Here is a 15,843-nt window from a genome sequence, read left to right as displayed (position 1 = left end):
GGTGCGTGTGTGTGTATTTCCTTATTATGGACAGATTTCACCTGAAAATCAATGTTCCTCATAATCAGAATAGTCTCACAGATTTGGTTACTTTTGGTGTATAATTTACAAAGTCTGCAAATTAACAACAACCACAATACACATCCAACATATCATGTTATGCTGGTGAAAGCACGTCACGCAGTCTCAGTATCGTCACCTAGTGATGTCAACTCTAGCACTGAGGTTTTCCTACGCAGGAGCCCAGGTGACGTAGCAGAGCTTCCTGAAGACAAACGTGTTTTTAAATGAGAAACTGCTAGGACGGAATCCAAAGCATCAACTACTGACTGAATACTCACCACAGTCAGACTGACAGGCGTGTTACCCTTGGGAACTGGGTGGTTGTAGAGCGCCGTGAGAGTTACGTTCAAATCACTGTCCTACAGCAAACAACAAAAGCCAGGGGATTTTATAAGTGAAATTTATATTAAGCAGATACAATAAAACTTTCTGATAAAATCATATCAGACGTGTTTTATATAACTGCTTTCCAAAGGAAGGTTTCAAATACCTACAATTGCAATACTTAAATCTAATCAATGGAGAAAATCTCTTTATCTGGAAAGAATAACAGCAATATTTATATTTAGTATAAATATGTAACTGACAAAACGTAATTATTAGAGAATACACTGATGCTATCTATAGAAGGAAATCATTTAAATCATTAAATCTGAGAACAATGGGATTGAATAAAAAGAGGAACACATCTATTTACCAGATCACTGAAAGCTTCCAAATTCCATTTTAATTATAAATCTCAAACCTAATTTTTAAGGAATACTACAATTTAAGTAAGATTACTGTGCTAAGATGCAACACAGAGGTTATTGTAAATATTTATTTCCTAAGGAGCTACTGGTCACTATTTGACCCAGAATTACGACTTATCATAATTTTTCTTCTAATAAGGAACACAAACATAGTCTTCTTCTTTCCTCTTCTCAGGAAACCAAAATTACATGGATTTTCTTATATTTCTTTTTTTATGTTCCAGTATTACTGACGGTCTCAGGGAGAATATGACATAAAATAGGACATATATAATAGGTCCATACATATTAATTTATCAGTAAGAGTTTCTAACGGTAAAGTATTCAAAATTTGGACAACTAACACAATTAATGTTAGTTTCAATGTACACTTAACAAAAACAAAGAACAAGAAATCATCATGAAGTAGAATTCTGGCTTTGAGTTTTCCTTTAAATAATTAAATAGTTTTCTCTCCATTTTTTAGGACAATGAATGTATAATCTCAATATAAAATTATTCAAGTGTAAAGTGACCTTTTAATGAATATTTCACAGAATTAAGCCCAATTATAGAGAGGAAAATATTTACGCATCCTTGCACACAACCTTCGACTTCTGACAAACACTACAAACTTGCTATTACATTATAACAATGAAATTTGATTGCCAAATTAGAAGATTGCTCAATAGAAGAGTAAAAGGTGAGTCTTAAGTTCTTAATAATACATTTAAGTTCTATTTAATAAAAAGTATCTGGAGTGGTATTTGTGCTGAATTTAGGTTTGTATTGAAATACATTTACACTGAATCTTAAAAGATGAGTGTTCTACCAGTAATTATGAGTAAGTGACCTATAATCTTGAAAGTCAACTATGTAGAGTTGTGTTCTGGGAAATTTAAGTAGCGCAGGGTGATTGAATAGTTCCTTATGTGAATGAAAGTGGGAGCAGGTTCTTCAGGAAAGAATATCACAAGCCAGATCGTGAAGCTAGGGTTGATGGTTGCAGAATATTGTGAATGTACTTAAATGACACAACACTGTACACTTAAAGATGGTTTAAAATGGTAAATTTTATGTTATGTGTATTTTACCACAATAAAAAAAGGAGGGAAAGAACATAACTTACCAGTTCCTTAGCCAAGTAATCTGCCAGAGTATTTAGAAGCTTGTAATATACTTCAAACCATGGCAGATAACTGTAAAATAATAATATTAACTTTAAAATAAGCATATATATAATTTAGATTCAAGAAACAAAATAAACATTAAACTAATGTTTTTTCCAACATGTTGATCCTAGAACTCAGAAAAGAACTGTACGTGTGTTCTCTTTATTGTTACAGTGAAACTTTATATATTATTATCTATTACTAGTTTTCATAACATAATCAGAATTCAAACTTCTACTACAAAGCTTATTCATTACACACTTCTATTTTATGTCAGAAGTATCTAAACTTACTTAATCCTATTGCATGGTATTCATAATAGGGATGTACCAAAAGCACTCATAGGATAAAAATTAACCACTGTAATAAGATTATAACATGACATAAAAGTAAATTTTAAAAGCATTTAAAATAAATATACAAACATTTTTTAAATATTACTGAACTTAGCATGTAGTACAATAGAATTATGTGCTTAATTAATCAGTTATTCAGAAATTGATGTTTAAATAGGATGATCAATTTCAAAATAAATATTAATACAAATAACAGAAAGCCTATTTTGAAAATTATAAATACTGCAAAGAGCTTTTAGATTACCAAAAACAAATATAGGAATTTAAAATTTATTTTGATTCATTTTGCTAGCTACAAATAGAATTAATTTTTATGAAAGCAAAGTACTAAATCCAAAAATCAATTGTACAAAATAAAATCTGTACTGCTCATTAACAAATTAAGGTATTAGTATAAATCTACCTAATTTATACTAAAACTTTAATTTGCTTGGGTAAACTAATTTTTAATTAGTAAAAATCTACCCAAAGTCTTTAATCATGTATTAAAATGTGTGCTTTTCATGTGGAAGAATAGTCAATCACAAAACATACCTGTGTAGTTAATTATCAATTAACAAATATTCCCTTTTTTCTTCAAAGAATTAATACAAGGCTATTTTTTTAAAGAAAATAGTGTGATACTTTTACTACATAATTGTATATTGACAAGAGTACATATACATAAAACATATTTAAAAATTTTTAAATCAAGGAACTTTAAATTTAGAAAAACAGCATTCTATCTGCATTTTTTCATATGATTTCTGATTTATTAATGACTACAAATGATGTGTTTTGAATCAGGAGTAACTTAAAGTCACAATAGAAGAATAGTTAGATAAACTATAGTAATTTTTATGCAGCAGAATGTTACAGGTTTCTTTAAAATGATTACAAATACTAAATACTGATATAAAAGATGCCTACAATATTTAAAAATATCTATCAACTTCTGGTTAAATCTTACATATTGAATACATGCATTTATCTCTGCCTTTGGAAATGCCACTAAAATAACAGTAAATGAATAAAAAGGGTATAAATTAAGGAGGACAAGAGAAATGGAACAAAAAGAGCAAAAGAGAGCAACATGGGTGAATGGTGCTATAAAGATGGAAAGCATACAAAGAATGATCACTGACTTAGCAGAAGAGAGGAAACCAAACCTGAGTGTCAACAGAAGGGAAAATGACCAGTAGCCAGTAGATTTGCCCCCATCGAATCCTGAAACATTGATCTGGGAATCGCTCAAAGGAAAAAAAATACCTCAAAGTTTTATTTTCTTGGACTGAAACCCACCACCGCACATAAATGTTCCTAATTCAGTTTAGTGCCTGTATCTTAAATATAAATTAACAGTTCAACCACCATGTATCTGAGGACATAAAGACATCAATTCAAATGCAGAAGGAAATTTAAGCAAACATAGACAATACACACAACAGATGAGAACTGCAAAAGTTATCATTACTGTCCTAAGGAGTTGAATAAAGAACAGGATGCTATTCAAGAAAACGAAACCTAAAAAAGAAATGAAAAAAATAAATTATTAGACAACAAGAAAGAACTCACAGAAATTCAAAATATAAAAGCCAAAAAAAAATTAAAATCAATAGGAAGGTTAGAAACTAAATCAGGAATATCTCCTAGGAACTAGAATAAAGAGGCAAACTGATGGATAATAAGAGACTAAATATTAAAATATTAGGACCTTCAATCTCAACTTTCATGTTGACTAATAGTAATTCCAAAAAGAAAGAAAAGAGGGAAAAAGGAATAAAAATTTCTTTTTAAAAATGACTGGAAATTTTCCCAGAATTTTAGACACAAGGCTCCAGATTGAAAGTGCACATTGGGTGAACTGTACAACACATGAGCCACACCAGTGTATCACAGCAAAATTCCAGAGCAGGGCACAGAAAGGCACCTTAGAATTTCCAAAGGGACAAAACAAGTAACATACAAAGTAATCAAATTCAAAATGTCACTGAACCTCTCAACAGCAATCCCAGGAAGTCAAAAGATAATGCCTTCAAAGTGCAGAGGTGAAATCCTTTGCAATCTAGAATTCTTTGTCTAGAGAAACTATCAATCAAGTGTGTAGATAGACAAATAGCATTTGCAGTCATGTTAGGACTCAAAAATTCACCTCCTCTGTACTATTTTTGAAAAGCCACTAAAAGATGGCTTCAACAAAATAATTGCTAACACTGCTTTTAACGATTAGCTCTATGTCGTGCAAATTACCATTGTATTTTCTATACTCACTATCACTCAATGAAATAATTTTCATGGAGAATGTTCTTCTCTGAAGACACTCTGTTGTTCCTTAGTTAGAGTACAATTTCATTTGTAGTCATTTCATATTCACATTTCAACTTTTAATGGCCTGAAGAAATTGCTACTCCAAGAAAATTTCAATGTGATGTGTGTTCAGAGCTATATATTCAAATAAGATGAGATGTAATCTACGAAAGGAACATGATGGTCTGTTTCTATCCTGCTCTCAAACTTGTTTACATAAAGCAAAATTTATTGATTTTAGGTTGTTGCCTGTCTACCTACGTATTAATCCTTACATTGTCATTTTCATCTTAGTCAAATAATGTAAAACCTTATTTAATAGTAATTCTTTCTTGATTCACTATTAAAAATATAATAAACATCATAATCACAGGTTATTACAAAGTGAGATAATCTTTTTTTCCTAGACCAAATACCTTAAACGGTCTTTTAAATGCCCTGGTTTTCCCCTCTTTACATTTTTATTTGCCACTGGTCATCTTCCCCTTTCAATTTCCTTTCAAATTGCGAAGATGAACTAAAAATCCAATTTTTCATTAAGAAGCTAATTTACACAGATAAGTGCAATTTATCTGTAAGATTATTTGCCTGTTTTTTGAAAATGAAACAAATTTAATTAATAAAAATTGATTAATATTTACGTTTGAAAATACTGAAAAATACTGTTCAAAATTTAACAATTATTTGTGCTAGGTATTATGGTTTCTACATAACCATTACTATTCTTTATAATCTAGAATACTAACTTACTGACTTCCATCCTGGTACGGGGCGGTGTTGTGCTTCACACATGGTGTGCTACATTTTGTTCTCATGCTCATCCTCCTGATTATGAAATCCGACGCGTGATTCTGTTAGGTTTAGAACCCTGCTAGACACCGTGATGTTTTCCAGCCCCCTTGAATGTGACTTCATCCATAAATCAGACTAACACGGTTTTTTAAAAATCTACCACAACAAGGTTTTCACTTCTGGGCTCTCTCTCAGAGTTTTGTCTCTAAGGCTCCATCTTGCTTTGTTATCTCTGTTTGGGCAGTATGACTCTGTGCCCATCTAGGGAGTAGAGGGTCCAAGCTAAGAATCAGACATTCCATGTATTAAAATAATTGGAAGGATGGGGAATAAAAGTTCTTAAGCACCAACTTTATGTATGAAAATGTGCTAGGAAACTTTCTATGTGTTATCTCATTTAATTCTTATAATAACAGTATGATGTACATTTGACTAAACTAACGTAAAGCAACTTATCCAGAGTCATAAAACTACCAAATGGCAAGCCTGGAATTAGAACTGATGGAGAGGACTGAACAATCCAATGCTCAGGGGTCCATGAAGACAGCCCATCACCCAAACAGGCAAATTTCTATAATATCCAGCCTTTTCATAAACGTGTCCAATAACCAGACACTTTTCAGGCAGCGAAATCAATGGTGACAAAACTTACTCTGGTTTAATCTGAAATCATCCTACCTGTAATTTCTATCCACTGAAGCAAATTCTATCTTCCAAAATTTGCTTAACTAATATTCATAGCATGATCTTGATGCGTTTTCAATTACATTTTGTTCATATCAGCAAATTTCTTAGTAGATAAAGATCTGTTTAATTTGATTCTTTCATCTAAAATATTGGTGATTCCTTGTGATTGTAAATGTTAGTACTGCTTCTATGTTCATCACTGAATAAAAATTTTGAAGAGGACGTGGCCTGCAACATGGTATAAAATCCCTCCCAAAACAACAGAAATCTGTTTATCAACAATCTAAGAGTGGTATTTCAGCCAATAAGAAGACTGCATTATTGGTTATGTAGCCAACATTTTTCTCCGTACATAATTTGTTCCTGAGAGGTAGTGGGACAGACCCAATGTCCACAACACCTGCCACACCTGGAAGTAGAAAGGACTGAGTTCAGGGACACGCAGTGTGGGCTCTGTGAACGTGTCCCGTTCTTGGTGGCAGCTGGCTCCTTTTTAAGAGTACATATCATTCACGTTTTTTAATAAAAACATCACTTACCTCAAGCGGAACTACTCTGTCACCCAGTCATGCTCCTAAAAATGTCCAGGACGCAGGGCCATTTCCTGTTGCAGATAACCAGCAGCACACAGAGCAGAGGGTGCAAACTGGCTATGTGTGGACTGTAGCTATTAATAGCCGACAAACGGATTTTGTTTCGTCACCACACCACTGTGGTAAACTAAAGACGTTGCCAACTTCTAAATCTGAGATACTTCACTTGAAAATTTGTTTTTTAAAACATCAAAAGAACTGGCCAGACTGGTCACACATGGTCCACTTTGCAACAGATACCTGGTGCTGTGCAATCAATGGCTTCTGTCTTTGAAGGCTGCACGTACTACCAGGATCACCAAACTCACCCCAACTTTCTACTGTCCGACACCTACCCTGCTTACCTCACTGGGGTCCCCTACCTGGTCCCTGTAGGTAACTGAATTCATAAGCCCTGTCATGGAGCAACTACTCAACAGGAAGTCCTGCTCATTTTTTATATGACAAAAAATGGCCTGCGGTACACAGAGTAGTCAATAATTCAAATACTTGAACAGATTCTATTGCAAACTTTAAACACAAAATGTGTGCCCAAAATGACATACATATATATATGTACATATATATATATATATTTGCACACACATATATACAATACATATTATAAGCTATACAAGCTCACCTTGCTCAGGTGAAAATGTTCTTCTCATGGTTTTATTTTTGTGGTTTCTTAGATAATTTTCAAACAATATATGTGCAATGTAATTAATTTTTAACTAATGTATAAACTCAAACTTATGGATAAATAAGGTAAAATATTTTTTCAACAAGTTTTACAGTCCCAAAGACAGTCAAAATCTGTCTTAAACAACCAACCACAAAAATCCTAGGAAGTTTAAAAATATATATATTCAACATATTACATTGACGGAATAAGGTTATTTTACTTGAATTTTATAAAATTGAAAATCTAATTTCTTTAACAAAGAATAACTGACTCTCATAGTCTTGTAAACATTTATAAATACATTAGGACCAACTATTTTAAAACAAAAGGCAGGAGATCCTTCAAAAGTTAGTTACAAGATTAATTCCTTAATTTTTCATAAAGACATTAAGGCAAAAGACAGATGTATATATAAAGCCATGAGCCCATTCTGTGGTAGTAAGAAGACTTCCCCCACACTTGTGCTTCCACTCAGAGCTGATAAAACTTTTACATTCAAAAGTCAAAGGTTAAATAAAGGAAAGGAAATGTTTTTTGTCAAGTAGTCAGGTAACCACTAACAGTCTGAGTGATCAGCAGGAACCTAACTTATAGTAATCAAATAAAACGAAGGAAACTGCCTTTCCGTAGCAAAATGTCTAATGTCTAGAGGGTGTTTTTCTGTCTGGAAAATTGACACAAAATGTGTAAAATTGAAACATTCTGCTTCTAAGGGATTTGCCCAAAGGAAGAGTGTGAAAGCTTCAAGTGTGGTGTGAGTTAAAGGGGCCAGGCTGGGGGCACTACAAAGGCCTCAAACATCAATCTGTCTCCCTTATGAGGGGATTTCATTTTGAACCCTTGGCGACAATTTTATAGTTGTAAAATGATGTTAATCAAATTAGGAAAAGAACTTATTCCTTGCATTTTTGCTAGCTTTGGAAAGCAATTTAAAATATAAATAATGGCAAATTTTAAACTAGTAATACCATAGGGTACTTTTGAAATCTCATTAAACTAGGATAGACCTGTCATAGAGTAAATTATATAACAACAGAGGCTGAAAATTCAAAATTAAATATCGATGTTTATAGTAAATAAAGCTAAATTCTAATATTTCTTCTAAAAAGTGAACAAAGCAAATAGAAATCAAATATACTTACTTTTAAGTGTTATAAGAGCACAAATCCAGGAGAAAAAGGACACCTGGTTTTTATAGCGTTTTGTGCAAATTGTTTACTTACGAACTCTAAGGTAAACCTAAATTACTTTCAAGTGTTATAATAGCGTCATCCAGGAATGGAGAGAAGCAGCTTTAAAACACTGTATGCACATTTTCTAGCTCAAAGCTCTAAGGAATAGAGTACTGCATGTTTGTGTGTACACGAGAGAGCAGGAGGGGAGGGAGAGAGAGGAGTATTTTAACATCTGTGAACCTGGGTGATGTGTGTATGAGTTCCCTGTACTATTCTTGAAAGTTTTCGGTAAATTTGATTTTTTCAATGAAAAGATTTAAAAATTCAGAGAAAAATTAGAAAGCACATAGAGTGCTGGTCTTTCTATTAGGGCAAACCTATCTGTCTTGGGCAGAGTGCATAAGGTTAGTCTCCCCTTTAAACTCTATAGCTTTTGAACTTCCATCATGAACCACAACGATAACGGAGCTCTCCCTACCCACTCCACACACTGTCACTCCCAGCCTCGCCTGCCCAACCAACTGGTGTCAAATTAGAAGAACCCAGCTACAGTCTGAAGCACAATACTCTTCTGGGAAAAACATATGTGTTTGAAACACAATTGTTTACCCAAATGAAAAAGTTGTGTCTAAGACAGAATGGAGACACAGCACATTCTGTTACTTACAAAACAGTTAAAGTGTATTTTTGACTAAAGATTGAAAAAACTTTCTCCAACTCTAAGAAACGTCTGAGTCAATGTCCAACCTAACCTCAGAGAATGATGAATGCAGTCAGAGTAAGCGAATAGAGAAGACGGCGATTCCACAGCCAAGTTTTCTGTGCAATGTTTCAATTATTCAACGCTATTTCTTTTCCTATAAACATTTCCATAGAGTGCAGCTTGACTAACATCCACATTATAACCTCTGTGCAGATGAATATTTTATAGAGAATGTTTTATAGACTCTGGATTTCTAATTCATCAGGACATAGAAAAGGGGAGCTAACCTTTAGGACCCTTCCTTCTTGCCAGCTTGCAACGCACATCCTAGGTGTACGGACAGGAAACACACTCGTAACTAACTACCTACGGCGTCAGCTGCCGTGTGTGCAGTGGGGCAGGTAGGACTTGGTGGGAAACTGCAGATTCGTGACCCCACTAACTCCCTGCTGCTTAGATCCAGCGGCTTCTGCGCAGCGCAAAACCCAACTTAGCAAACATTCCCGTTTGGAATTAGAAACATGAATTGTATGCAAAATTTTACTAAAATGTATAAGGTTAAGAACATCTTCTAAAATTTTTAAAACACCATGTGGACACATAAACACTTCTGAACACTTCTGCCCAGAGGCATGAGTCGACAACTTTTGCCTTGAAGCAGCCATTCCCTTCCAGGACCCAAGTTTTGAGTCAGTGGCAGGAAAGAGCACATATTAATTTAAGATTTTTGCATCCTAGTCAACATGTGAAACACACATTATTTGAACTCCTATCTTAATATTTAATTTTTCAAAAATAAACCCACAAAAATTAATCTCTGAAAAAGCCATCTCTTTCAAGAAAAACTCTACTGTGACTGGTAAATCTTTAAACCTAATTGATGCTGTATGTAGCAAGTAAATAAAATTATTTTTCAACTTACTTGAATTTGGAGAAAACAAATAAGAAAACAATTATAAGCCTATTTTTAAGCATCCAAACATAACGAAGCACAAAGAAAGACAGTTATTCTCTTGGGCATCCAATTATCTGGTTGGACAAATACTCACCTAAGGATGCATAAGCAAATTTGGCCTCCTGATGTGAGTCTGCAGAATCCAAATCTCTGTTTACTTTCCATATCTGTCAGTACAAAGGTAAAGTGCTGTCCGACTTGATTTTGAGACACCCTAAAATACAATAATGTTAAAAAACGTAAGGCCGTGTGTAAGAATTTTTGTAAAGAAAAGCAAAAGCAAGAATATATTTATATGTGGTATTGGTTTCTCCTTTCCAATCAGTTGGATCTTAAAGTTAGAACTTTGCTCTCAAACTGAGTGTGAAATGTGTGAACTAAATCATGAGTCAAATATCAAAATACATTGGAACACCTTACAGGCCAAGCAATTCAGCGCAAACTAATCCCTTACTAGGGAATCATACGGTATTTTACCATACGTTTTCACATGCCTAACGTACTTGTAAATATTTTATAAATTCTGAAAAAAAGCTATTAAACTGTGGGAGTGAGAAGTTCGACGTGATGACTGAGTCTGCTTAATGCTGGCCTCTTTTCCTGATGCTTCTCAGGCGGCTCAGAGAGCAAACCAGGTTGCTTTAGAATCTAATGGAAGCCACCATCAACTCCGTTTAATCGCTTCTTCCGTTGACATTCTCACCCAATAAAGTACCATACAAATTACTAGTGGCATTTCTTTAGCCTTCTCTTCTAGAGCTGCCTATATACTGAGACTGTATTTCCAAGCAGAAAAAAAGAATACGGTTTCTACAAAAAAAGCTTATTCCCAAGAATCTTAGCTACTTTTGAACTAAGGTACATCACCATAACAGGTGTCACACTGCAGTGCAAGGTGCAATGCAAATCATTACACTGACTCTTTATTACTATTGAAAATATTTAAATATGTTTCCTGTCACTGGCTGGATCTGGCCATTAGACAACCGTAAGTGAACATCTGCTTCCTTGTCCTGAAATAAAACATCCATGACACCTAAATTTGGGGTTTGAAATAGCCACAGGAATCATGTAAAAGGAAATAAGTTTATTTACTAGTTGGGGGCCAATACTACAAATGGTTTTCAATTACCAAGAAATATTGCATTTCAAATGCTGAACATTTAACATGTACACAGTTTTTAGCAAGTGGGCAGTTTTTAAAAAATGTTTACAAACATCTAAAGCAAACTTTAGTGCCTAATGTACCCTCTGGTGCCTGGTGTTCACGATATGCTTTGCTAGCTTGTCTTCCTTTATTTCCTCTTTGCTGTTAGTATAACTGCAACTTTAGCAGGCTCAACCCATTCCCCTGAAAGGAGGTAGAACCAGGGGTATCGCTCACCAGCTATACTTATTCATATCAATTAGCCCATTACTCAGAATATTACCTTTAATATTGAAAAATTTAGATTTTTAGTAATCTTCACTTTAGCAAAATATTTTCCTAAAATAAATTTTCTTTAAAAATCCCCTCATACCATCCTCTTAGAAAACTGATAATAGGGTGTGAAAATCACATGGAAAAGAATAAATGATCTGTTCTATGTTCAAAGGGCTTGATATTCTGTGACATTCCAACCGCACACAGGCAATACGCTCTTCATTCAGTATTTATTCAGTAAAATACAAGCATAATGAGATTTTCAAAACTGCCAGGAGAGTTTCCCGGTAACCTTCCATAATATTACACCATTTCTATAAAGCTATTCTTGGGAGACAACTAGCCGTCAGTTTTACAATATCACACAGATGGTCTTTTCAATTAGGGTGAAGTGAGATGGAAAGCGGGATATATACATGTAATTCTAAAAGACACAATTCTAAGGTTCTGATCAAGGATATAGTCGTGTTTTCTTCTGCCAGTGCTTACAATGTGTACCTGAAGAACAAAGAGAAGAAATGGAGCCTTAAGACTTCCAACTGGCCGCAGTGGACAAAACAAAAGATCTAATGATTCCAAAGGCTCCTTCATCCCAAATACTATTTAACTTTGAGCCTCCCGTCTTTTTTGGTGGAAGCAGTGAAGCAAAGTACGTTTCATTTTATTAAAGAAACAAAACACGGAATAGTTTTCAAGTGCTCAGTAAGGTGGGTGAAGTGATTTTAATGTTGACTTGTACTGTACCTTTGAACGTCAAAAGGGAAACAGAACTTGGGCACGCTCTGGAGGACTTCCTGCGAAGGCAAATGTTTACAAAAGCTTTAGCACATTTAGAAAGATGCTGTTAGAACTCTTTTTCTCCTAAGGAGAAAAAAAAAGGTTTTTTTCTAAAGAAAAATAGCAGAGGTTCTGAGACTGAAATAATTGATTATTAAAAGGGAATTAAGTGTGTGCTTTGGCAGATTGCACTGACAATGCCAGGGACGCCCCCCGAGGGGGAGGCCTGGCCTGAAGGGTGTCAACGCCCTTCACATCCCCGCGGGGACCCCTTCAACAGGGCCATATGGATTTTACAGAAGCACCGCACCATATGGGGAAGCTACGTCTGCTGCTACTGGTACCACAGACTAGCCACAGGGACTTCTGACAGATTCTGGCTCAAAAATATAAATGTTGTTTCAATTAAAATGCAGGCAGAGAAAGGGGAATGAAGCTGGCAACAGAAGGAATTACTGAGAGGTATAACAACTCCACGAATCCCCTAGCAAAACGGTTTAAAGAGACTTTCTGTAGCTCAAGAAACACATTTATGTGGCTCAGCTCTTGGTAAATTCAACAAGAGGAACACTAAGTTATATCTTGCATAAAACTCTTAAATGTGTACCTAACATTAAGCCTTTAAATTTGAAACAACATAGCTTCTATTCTGTGAACTTTCATTCAAAAATTGCCTAATACCAAAAAAAAAATCAATGTTTTCATTAAGCATAGAAAATAACCTTATTGATTTTGAAACCTGCGGTGATTTTAGTCATTATAAAATAATTTTCAAAGCTTTCAGAAATCATACACATTAACAATTATAACAAAATGCAAATAATTGTCAGCCACTTAACAAAAAATAGAAAAATATCTATTTTATACCACATGAAAAACAATTTAAGATTAACTCTGATCCTAATCTTAAATGTTAGAGTTGAAGATAACATCATACAATTTCAAAGCCAGGTTATTTTACAAGACAAAGCAGAGATTTATGAGGATGTTTTCTATTAAAAAGAGAGTCGATAACTTAATGCGGAGGACCCCCCCCCAAGAAAAATACCTTACTAAAATCTCTTTACCAGTAAATCTTACATTCCGAGAAATCACCAATATCTAAATATTTAAACTGTATACAGAAACATAGCATTGTTTTAAAGCAGAATGTCTCACGTTCTTTTAAAATGTAGGCTGCAGTAAGGTATCGATTAAAAAGAAAACGTTGTAAAATTCTAATGCTGACACTGAAGAAAGCTTCAAGAGCCATAAGTCACTGAGGCAGACAGAGAAGCGCCCTGTAAAAAGCCACGTCTGTCTCCAGGGCAGGGCTCCCTGATTTGCTTGTGAACACGTACCTTTACAAGTATGAGCACAGTCCCCTGATTTAGAAAAGGCGCTTTTACTGCTCACCATATTTTGCTAAAGGTAATCAGAAGACCTGCTCAACTTGAAATCATTTCAGTACCTTAAACGGAAAACAGTTCATGACAACGGAGAACAGTTCATTTGACCATTGCTAATCCCTGTCTTGTGCTGAAAAACGTGAAGCCCTGGTTTCCACACTTCCTACCGGTAGGAACACTATTTAGACAACCCCCTCCCACAAAGGTGTTCACGCAAGGCCTGGGACAATACCTATACATATTCAAAATCCATTGCCTGCTGCTAAAAATACCCACGTTAGCACTGTATTTCCCATCAATTTTAAGACTTGAATCAAGAAGGTTTCCCATGTGGCTCCATCCTCACACCCTCCACCTCCCTCTTTCCACAAGCAATACACAAGCACACACTTCTGCGAAACAGCCTCAGCTCGCTTCCCAACTGGCAGGAGCGCCCCTCAGGGGACAAGTCTTTAAACCTCCGCGCTCTTTAAAATTCAACCAGCCAGCAGGTCTATAGACTGGTGTATAAACAGTATAGACAAAAAAAATCCTCTCTCAGCTTATGTCAGTGACAAAGCAGCTCAGCAGTTGACTGCCTCTCCCCTGACAGTATAAGCTGGCTTTACACAGATCAATAGCTGAAGTCCTACCTAGCTCCCAGGGCTCCGGTTTCTTCCTTAATTACAGGTGCTATTCAAACTGAAGTTAAAAAAGAAAAAAGAGACAGCGTTGGAGGGAGGAATAAGATGCATGCAATTAGGTTGTTTGGGGATCCTTTTAGCAATAATGTTAATTGAAAGTCGTACTTTTATATTTATTGATAAAGTCTTGTATTTCCACCACATAGTGTTTTTGATCTCTCTCTCTCTCTCTCTCTCTCTCTCTCTCTCTCTCTCTCTCTCTCTCTCACACACACACTCACATTTCTAGGCGGGCATCCATAGCTTATGGAAAAGGTTTACAGTAATATTCTTCAAAAGTTGTTTCCCTGTGTTCTACAGGCTTTTGTTTTTACAAAATACCTAATTTCCTTAGCCAAGAAAAATTATTTGGGTTTTCACAATCCTCTTAATTCTCTGAAATATTTTATTTTTATACAAAAAGAACACATGGACAAATGTGTCAAATATTAAAAATAGAAATAACAGAAAGAATGAAATAGAATACAAAACTGAGTCACCAGATACAAGGCACAATGACACATCTATCTCATATATCCCACAAACGAAACAGCTGCCACCATCAAATAAAGGGCTGCAAACAGACCTGAGGAAAATGCCTACATTGGCTGTTCGGCCCACATCCCATATTATGATAAGCATGACGATCAAGCTGCCCTTGGCAGAGGGAAGACCGTCAACTGCTAGTGTCCGCATGATACATTCACTCTTTATCCCATGAAGTTGCTGTTTACCATTATAAATGGCTCAAGTGAAGGGGGAAACAGCTTTGAAGCTTTCAAGAGTCTACTTTTTTTAAAGCTAAAATATGTAACGTTTCCTTTTTTATTATAATTTAATAACGACGAAGGTCTTAGAATTTCTCTGAGAAAAATCCAAGTTGAAATGAGATATCTCATTGTTGGTATCAGCAATGGCTTTCCTCCTCTCCCTCCCCTTCAGTGAAATCCCGATGTTCTCTGAGGGTCTGTATGTTCCTCTCTGTCTTTATTCTAGTCCATAAAGGCGTCTGCCTGGGTAACTCACCTATACCCACGGTTCCCAGTACAACTACCAAATCTCTCAGTCTTATGGTTTAGGTACTTCTGGGAACTCCAGGATTATACGTCTAACTACTTTCTAGTATCAATTTCTGAATGTTCCCCAGAAATTCAAAATGTAAAACATTGAAGTCATTCTTCGAGTGATAGCCCTTATCACCTAGACTGGCAATGCCATCTACCCAGTCACCCAAACCAAAAAGGATATAGGCAGTTGTCTATATCCCTTCCCTTCCCTGACCCCATATATAGCAGTCAAGTGCTGTGAATTCAATTTCATAACCATCATGCTCCAGAGGTTCTCGATGGCAGGGCAGAATGGATTGGAAGGGAGATTAGAAAGTATGAAAATCAATGGAAGGGTTTCTGAAAA

General features: G+C 35.2%; 1 protein-coding gene across 6 annotated transcripts in view; it reads right to left on the bottom strand.

The window, feature by feature from the left end:
* Window positions 1–15,843, bottom strand: part of DENND1B (DENN domain containing 1B) — a 182,410-nt gene that overhangs the window by 95,685 nt on the left and 70,882 nt on the right. For all 6 annotated transcript variants that reach the window (XM_033099525.1, XM_033099523.1, XM_033099527.1 and 3 more), the window contains 4 exons: window positions 12,348–12,397; window positions 10,275–10,394; window positions 1,924–1,993; window positions 342–422 (listed from right to left, as the gene is read on the bottom strand). In XM_033099525.1, coding sequence (XP_032955416.1) covers window positions 342–422; window positions 1,924–1,993; window positions 10,275–10,394; window positions 12,348–12,397 — 321 coding nt within the window. The remainder of the gene's footprint in view (window positions 1–341; window positions 423–1,923; window positions 1,994–10,274; window positions 10,395–12,347; window positions 12,398–15,843) is intronic.

The sequence above is a fragment of the Rhinolophus ferrumequinum genome, chromosome 27, assembly GCF_004115265.2.
Source record: "Rhinolophus ferrumequinum isolate MPI-CBG mRhiFer1 chromosome 27, mRhiFer1_v1.p, whole genome shotgun sequence".
Lineage (NCBI taxonomy): Eukaryota > Metazoa > Chordata > Mammalia > Chiroptera > Rhinolophidae > Rhinolophus > Rhinolophus ferrumequinum.
This window is presented reverse-complemented; position numbering and strand designations above follow the sequence as displayed.